This window comes from Cibotium barometz, chromosome 58 (genome assembly GCF_041138505.1).
Source record: "Cibotium barometz isolate CiBa-2024 chromosome 58, ASM4113850v1, whole genome shotgun sequence".
Classification (NCBI taxonomy): Eukaryota; Viridiplantae; Streptophyta; class Polypodiopsida; order Cyatheales; family Cibotiaceae; genus Cibotium; species Cibotium barometz.
The window spans coordinates 18,252,914-18,261,570 of NC_141103.1; the positions used below are offsets into that span (position 1 = coordinate 18,252,914).

An 8,657-nucleotide genomic window follows, 5' to 3' on the forward strand; every position below is an offset into this window, starting at 1 on the left:
AAGGGCTCTATACCCTACAAAAGGCTAGTAAAATGATAGGTTAATGAGGCTATGACCAAGTAACATATTTTAAAAAAATGCATTCATAGAATTCTTGGTGTTAGTTTTGGATTTGTTGATTTAAAATGACACATAGCGAGACCTCCTCCATTTTCTCGACGACCAGTTTTGCTAAGTGGAGTGTAGCCTTGGAACTAGTTGAGAATCCAATGGCCAAATTTGAATTTCCCTTCTCTCCAATGTTTGTGGCACCTTGGTAGTAGTGTAAGAGCTTCCATTGATTCACAAGACCATTAAACATGGCCCATGTTTTGAGACGTGAATTTTGATGTTTAACGGTAAAATGACATGATTCACACAACGTCTCCTTTCTTTCTCGGTCCGTTAAAAGAGAACGTTCAACTGAGAAGAAGCCAGATATTTCCAACGCCGGTCCTTGTTGCCAAGCTAAGCACCAGCAGTGACGTACCACGCCATGGGCAGTGAAGACGACGGAGGGGATCAATGGGTCCGGCGCAACTTCACGGAAAGGTACAGAATCCTCCCGTTGCTCCATTTTATCAAACAATTCCTTCAAAGATTGACGCTCATGCTGGTTGTTTTATCGACACCACAGCACCATAGTTGCAACGGCGACCTCCTCCCTCGCCGAAGTGGCGGCAGCCGAGTCGGCGTTGCAGCAGCTGCACGTGGCCGCGCTCGACGAAGTGGTGAGCGTCAACTCCTTCTTCACCGCGGCAGTCTTCATCGGCCTCTCCCTCAACGCCACGCAGCAGACCAGCCTCGTCAGCTCGTGCGAGGCCGGGCCGAGCGTCGCCAGAAACCTGGTGGTGCACGAGGTGGTGGCCTTCAGCTGCTACCTCTTCTCCACCCTCATCGCCCAAGGCCTCAAACTACAGATGACCCTCTCCACTCTTAGCAAGAAGAGGAGAAGTACGTCCAAGCAGAGCAACAACACTGTTCGCATTGATATTGGCCGGCTGCTCAGCCCCCGACTCCTCCGACTTGGCATGATGCTGTCCGCCCTGGGCTCCATCGTGGGCACCGTCTTCCTGATGCTCTCCATGGTGAGCGTCATCCAGATCAGACTCGGCCTCATCAGCTGCAATAGCCCCCTGGCAATCAAAGCTACCCTCCCGCTCGTCACCCTTGTCTCCATTGGCGTGGTGTCTTTCATATTCCCCGTCCTCTATGCCGTGGTAACATGAGGCAGCTGCCTCGCGCCTGCACGGAGAGTTACCTGTGTGCTACATCTTGTTGCTTTAGAGTACTTATTGCTCTTCTTATCAAAGAAAGTTAACCACCTGTTCACAAGTGTTAGGACTTAAAGTGCACTTTTTTTTTCTTTTTTCTTTTTTCTTTTTCGCTAATGTATTGGCACCCTTACGAGTACAATATGCTGAGACTTGCTAATGATCCTTACGTTGTAGTATTTCTTCTTAATCTTAGAAATTCCCAACATGAAGGTGTCAAGTTTCTTCACAAACTTCATAGATGATCATGGAACATCGTTTCCCCCCATCAAATCAAAAGCTTCAACTTGGAGCACCTCTACAAATCCTAGATGTAGCACCTAGTAGCCTCAACCAACGAGATTTGCGCACACCATCAGCAGCATCAAGGACGATTTGTAGAAGCTTTTTTTTTGGGGAATATCTATAAAATTGGGCCAAGTGCTTCAAATTACCACCTCCATCAAATTATTAAATCAAACGAACCAAAAAAAAACATTTTAGCACATATTGGCACCATTCCTCTTGGCCCTAGCGGTCTGTGGCCACACCTTCGCGACACATTGGTGATGTTGGTTTTTGCGAAAATTGACTCCTTGTGGGAGATCTTAGCTTGGGTGCTTGTTGTAGAAACCGTACTTGGTAATATTATTATTTATCTATGGCTATACTGCTTAAAGATATGTTTAAGGTGGCTTATCTCATGTAGAGACATTGCTATTCATGGCCCAAAAGGAGTTTTGGCTTTTCATATTCAAAAATCAAAACTCTAATTCATGGCATCCAAAAGGAGTTTTGGCCCTAATCTATTCAAATTTAAACTCTTACATGCTCTATTCTCTGCTAAACACAATTAGAGAATAATCCTTTTTAATTGGTGATTAATTAATATTAATCATAGTTATTTTGGACCATTGGAGGTTTAATTATACCATTGGAGACTTGAATCAGCGTACTCTAGGTACTTGTATAACAAGTGGAGAAGGAGAATTCATCGCTTTACAATAGCGAGCGTATTATGAGGAGACAAATGAATGATCCTTCTCACAAAGAAGAATTCAATTTGTTGATTATGACATTACTGACTGAGAATACGTATTTTGTGGTTCGTTTTAAGAATATGTAATATTGGTCCTTTTTTGCATCTTCGTATGTTACATTACTATGATATTTTTGTTTTCGCTATAAATCTACGAGACATGGATGTTATTTTGATATATGTATATATATGAAGTCACTGGAAATAATATATTGTGTTTACTTAAAATATGACCTGAATTGGAAAAACTGAGCCTATTTTTTCTGGAACTCTACCTGCCCGCAGCAACGAGCCGGTCCAATACTAACCTACAATGCTCTACAATCACTTATAAGATGTCAGTGCATAGAGGACGTAAGATGTCAGTGCATAGAGGACGGTGGAAATGAAGGAGAGCACCTCCGAAGGCCAGAAGGGGGATGACGGCCCTTTTCGCCCAGAAGCTATTACAGCTGATGGATCTGGATGACGCTCACCATGGAGAGCATGAGGAAGACGGTGCCCACGATGGAGCCTAGGGCGGACAGAATCATAGGAGGAGGCGCGGGCTTACGTGATGAATACGCTTCCTCTCTTGCATCTTGTCGTGGCCCTGCAGCGGCGGCCTTACGGCTAGGCTGGAGAGGGTCATCTGCAGCTTGAGAAAGCAGCTCGTGCACCACCACGTTCCTGGGCACGCCGGGCCCCGCCTGGCACGTGCTCACCAGGCTTGTCTGCTGCGTGGCGTTGAGAGAGGCCGATGAAGACTGCCGCCGTGAAGAAAGAGTTGACGCTCACCACCTCGTCCAACGCCGCCACGTGCAGCTGCTTCAGCGCCAACTGCCTCCTTGCATCATCAACCACCACCGACTCCACATGATTAGCGGCTTCTTGGGTTGTCCACCCTCCGCCTGATGTCGTCGTCGTTATCGTCTTCTATATGGCACAGCACACAAAGCTTCTGAAAGGAGGGCGCTGATTACATCACGCTACCTGTCGGAAATTTTGTGAATCCAAACTCCCTCGGTCGATTTCGCCTAATTAGCAACCCAATTAGCAAATAGACAAGCCATTGCCTCTTAATTTGTACTCACTCAGGACACCCTTTCTGGTGCTTCACTCCAAGTTGCTCTGCTCCATTGAAAATTTTACATCATGAGTCTAGCACAAAACCATGTTCTCGCTCCTCCCCAATCTTGACTTTCACCGCGCCAGTTGGCTGCTTGAAAATGTGACATTAGGGAAAATTTGGACTCAAAAAGGGGCCTTGTAAGAGATCCCTTGGGATGGTGATGTGGACAAAGCAAGCCAATAAATCCACATATAATATTGGAGGGCACGTGCGTCGTTTTTGAGTTCTTTATTCCATTAACTGACATGTAGGGTGTTTTTTAATTCAAAACAATGCATCTTGAGTATAGTTTTTTATTCCCACTATGGTGCCTTATTATATTGAAAAAAGACACCACTCTCTTTCTTCATGACACTTTTGAATGTAACGAATCCAACTCTGCTAACCGAACTTCGTCCCTGCAACCCATCATCTTGCATTGTCTCCCTCATTGTCTTCCCGATTGCACAACCACTACCACTCCAAATCCGAGTTTTTTTGAGCGGGAGGTTTTTGATTTTCTCTTCTTCTCAAGGCGGCAAGTTTTGAAAAAGGATGGAAAAGTATTTGTTCTTCATGCGCCATACCTGCTTGTGCATGAATAACAATCCCATTTCTTACCTTTTTCAAGTGAGGGTTGTGCTTACAAGTACTCTGTACATTTTGGTTCATCCAGGATACCAACAAGTTTGTTTGATGGACAAGGAGGTATTATTTAGTGATGTTGTCTTTTGGTTTTAATGAAGCAATCTTCTTCACGGGAGATAAGTGTAATATCTTTGGATTTTTTTTGGTTAAAGTGTGAGTTCATTATGCTTTTTGGTGTTGTTAAAGCACAGAACAATGCAATGGAACCTGTGCAGCAAAAGAGGAAAAAGGTGGACATCCACTTCCAAGTAGAACCCGATTATGCTCCCTGCTGTAAGAGAAACTGGTCTAGGCCAGCATGCGAAGCCCGCATTACTGAGCTTCGAAATGAAGGAAAGAAAAATATGGACCTTTGGTTGGATGGTAGTATTTACCCACCAGATCCAACCTCCTCTCAATCTCCATCATTCTTTGGGTTGACAAGTTTCTTCAAGTTTGTGTGTGAGGGTGAAAATGGATTGCTTGGGTATTGCAAAAGACTGTTTGGCCAATGTCAAAGTATCTTTGAAAGACATTTGAGTGATAGAGATGCCAGGATAAAAATGCTTGAAGGTGCGAATTTTTACTTGGCATCGATCACAACAGCTTTGCAAGCTTCAAACGAGGACAAGGCAAAAGTTTGTGCTGGGTTACAAAAAGAGTTTGATCATTTGCAGCAGACTATTTGTAAGATGCAGGACACTATAAAGGAGAAGAATGAAATTTTGGCAGTTCGAGAAATCAACAATTTCACATTGGAGAGTGAGAATGCACACCTTTGAAAACAACTTGAAAAGTTCAACAGGAAATTGCAATATTTGAAAGACACGCCATTAGGTGCTCGATTACGCAAGAGAAAGATCAAACCATTGGAAGAACTCAATGTTGGAGGTGGCCAATGGAAGCGTCGTGTAAAAGCTTGCAGGTATTGGGATCTATAATTTCTTTGAGCTTAAATTTCTTTGAGCACTCACTTTCATTTTCATCTTTAGTTCCTTTCTTGGAGATGGGGGATTGGGTGTGGGGGTGGTATAGTTAGATGAATGGTGGACTGAAATAGCTATCGTTGTTGCTTCAGGATGGTCACAGATATTGTGGGTCCAAAAGAGCAAGGTTCTGATATATTTGGCAAAGTTCTGACAAAAGACATCGTGGAGTCAGCAATACAGCATCCTAAGTTTGCAAGACTTCGATCAGACATAGCAAAGCAATCCTTGCAAGAGGTGAGCGAAGCATTCACGCCTGCAGATGCACAAGGTATATGTGACATGGCTGGTATAAGCACAAAGTCTTACAGGATGTTGTTTAATAAAGTAAAAGAGGGTTTCAATTGCAAGCTTGGAAAAAAGACAGTAATTCCCATTCCAAAACCATTTCACGTAAACAAAGCTCGAAATATTCTCAACTTGGGAATGGTCGAACTTGTTGGAGAGCCTTGTCACGTGTCTAGCACATTGACAGTGACTAAAAAGAGCGGGGAACAGAAAATTATAGAGCTTACAGAGTTCAACAATTTCATCATGGATGTTCGGAAATTACAAATGGCTATGGTGAAATTTTATGACATCAGTGTACATGAGTGCAATGGAAGGCTGAAATTTGTTTTGAAACTTGATGAGAGTGAGGTGATCAAAGGACAGAAGCTGGAAAGGGTTAGCATTACTTTAATGAATAGAGCTTTGGATGCAAGTATCAGTAATGCTGATGAGAAGCACTTTAGTGTACAATCCGAAAATGAGATTTGGTGGCTGGCTGCATTTGAGGTGACGTGCTATCCATTTTTAAATAAAGAATATTATGTTGCTATCCTCTTGTTATGATGTTGTAGACAATCTAACAGTTGTTGTTAACAGGTTCCAACAGAGACCCATGAAATTCTGAAGTGGTACTTCAACCAGACTGAGCTTCCTTCCACTATCCAGCAGCAGTCGAATGGCGAAAAGCTTTATGTAGAAGGATATGGTGAATATGAGGTTGAATGGCACCTGGCTGCAGATCTTAAAACCTTGAAATGCATGTTTGGTATTTCCCAAGGAGCAATGGCCAAGTATCCTTGCCTGTATTGTATGACCGAACGAGGTGTCTCCAAAGGAGGAAAAGAGAGAGAATGGAAATGCCCAAATGCAATCAGTAATAGGCGTGAACCCCCAAATCGTGATGCTCCAGGAGTGGATCCTACTTGGGATCCAATTCTTCCTATCCCTTTGATCAGAGTTCATATTTGTGTTTTGCATGCGCTGGTTAGAATAATTGAGAAACTAGTCTACATGTACATCGAATTTTCATGGAATATGAAACCAGCAGTAGAGAGTGAAAGAACTATTAAAAAAATAGAGCAAGTGCTTTCAGATGCAGGTTTACATTGTGGTCAAGTGAAGATTGAGAAGGACTTGAGAAGATCTGGGAAGACCGGAAATGTTCCTAGCAAACCATGTTTTGGAGGTGCAAAAGCCAGAAAGTTCTTATCTAATCATACCCAGAGAGGTCATCTGGGTACAGATTTTGAGGTGTGGAGGAAGCTTCATGCAGCTGTACCTGACCGAGGCTCTTCAGGACAAGCAAGGGTGGCAAAGGCCAAAGCGTGGTTGGCACTTGATCGCCTAGCACCTTTGTTGCAAAAAGCAAGGTTTGAAGATGGGGATGTTGAGAAATTTGAGGCAGTTGTGACAGAGTTCTACACTAGCTATGAAAAGGCATGGGGTGCGACAAACTTGACACAATACATGGTTATTACTTGAAAACCTACAGCTTTGAGTATTTTTTGTTGTTCAAAAAATATTGTACGATACTAAATGTCTTGTTGTTGTTGAGCATTTGTAGCACATTTTGCATGCACATGGAACCTTTTTTGCGGAAGAGTTTGGAAGCCTTGGGATTTGGTCTACCCAAGGCATGGAAAGATCTCATTGGCAAGCACGTTGTGCCTATCAAAGGGCCACTCAACATGGAGGAGGATTAAAGAAAAGTAATCCCATGAAGCAACTATGTCAGTGGTGGTATAGGAGGATTCAAGTGAGGGCTCGTGTGAAGATCAAACATGCTGAATCAGCTGTGTCATGTGCAATAAGAAAGGTTCAGGCTGAACGGAGACGTTCAATATATGTCTCCTCACAGGGAAAGCAGAATCATGCTGAATGGCTAAGACAACGACAAAGACAGGGCAGAGTGTGGAAGAAAATTGATCATTGAAATATATATTGTAAAACAATGATGTAACTGTGAAAGATTTTAAAAGAACAAGAGCTTTCATCTATGTCCCATATAAATGTTTCCAATATATATACATTTCATAGTTTGCAATGGTAAACAAGAAGAGTATTGAGAAATATGACGAAACTTCTTAGCAACTGGAACAATCTAAATTTGTTAATCTGGAACAGAGACTTCCCCCAGCCGAGCCTTTTTTGTTAACGTTTCTGCATCATCTTCTTCATCCTCTATTAATGGCGTAAGAGGGACCATTGGTCTTGCTGTTCTAAGAAGATGCTTCTTCCCGCAATCACTCAACAGATTGGGATCTGTGATTCCACATGCCAACCCGTAAGCAGCATATGTTAAATAATATTTACATCTTAACGAATATACTCCAGGTCCCTCTCCAAAAATTCGAACAGCTGCTTGCCGCTCCAGAAGTATTGCCTTGTTTGCATTCAGCCTTACGTGGTAGCCACCTAAATACCTGGATAAAGTCTTTATCGCCATCAGAGGAAAACTGGCGTTGTCCTTGGAGTAGCTAGCGTGAAATATCACAATTTGAGGGAATTTTAGGCGGTGTATATATGTTCCTAGTGTCGAATCGTGGCCCAATCCCGCCATACGCTTGCCTGAAGCACGTTTGAGGAATGTGTCTTCATATATTTCCAACTGAAAAAACAAAGGAGCATTAGCCAGAAACAACATCACCAAACATTTCAGGACAAAGTTGATAAAGCCAAATCCACAACAAAAAAAAACTAACCTCTTGGTTCTCATCTGCTTCAAGCAAGGCGTCTTGCCATAAATTAGTGCTCGAACTAGGAACGTTTTCCGCTGACTTATTTGGCGCATCCCTACACCCTCCCATGTTGGTGATATTCAATCTGTCCCTTGCTTCTTGTAGCTCTTCCTCTGTGGCATCTTTTCCTTCATATCTAAGGGCATCAGCATAGATCATATTTAGTGTTGCTGCAGCAGAAAGGAACTCGGTGTCTTTAACATGGCTGTCCACTAGTAGGTACTTGTCTATCCCATCATCATCTACAAAATTGTCATCGACCTCCAGATTCTGGGCTATGAAAGCTATGCAATGATCCTCCCTTAAGTTAAATACACGTTGTATGTCTGTCAGCAGTATATACTCTGAATCTCCTACTTGGTAGGAGGGGAGTAATGGCGTTGGAATGGGGGAGGAGTCATCTGATTCAATCACAAGCTGACCTACATCACTGTTTTGTTCTCTAACTGCCTCAATATCAACCACCGAACTAAGCTTCCTCTCTTCTTCAACATTGAACTCCTCAATGACATGAGGAGTGTCCTCCTCTTCAGCAGCATCCTCAACGGTGGGACTTGCCTGACGAGAAATCGTGTCTTCACTTTCAATTTTTGCAAGCGGCTCTGTACATTCTTCATCTGTTAATTGCACGTTCATGTGCAAGAAGCATAAGAAGGCGTAGGAGTATTCCATCAA

At 43.0% G+C, this 8,657-nt stretch overlaps 1 protein-coding gene across 1 annotated transcript; it reads left to right on the top strand.

Annotated features, from left to right (window-relative positions):
- The first annotated feature begins 412 nt into the window (after positions 1–412).
- On the top strand, positions 413–1,346 carry LOC147605986 (uncharacterized). Its single transcript, XM_086792776.1, has 2 exons — positions 413–531; positions 617–1,346. Exons 1-2 carry the CDS (start codon positions 476–478, stop codon positions 1,206–1,208), a joined length of 648 nt encoding a protein of 215 aa, XP_086648902.1. The 5' UTR covers positions 413–475; the 3' UTR covers positions 1,209–1,346.
- The last annotated feature ends 7,311 nt before the right edge of the window (positions 1,347–8,657 follow it).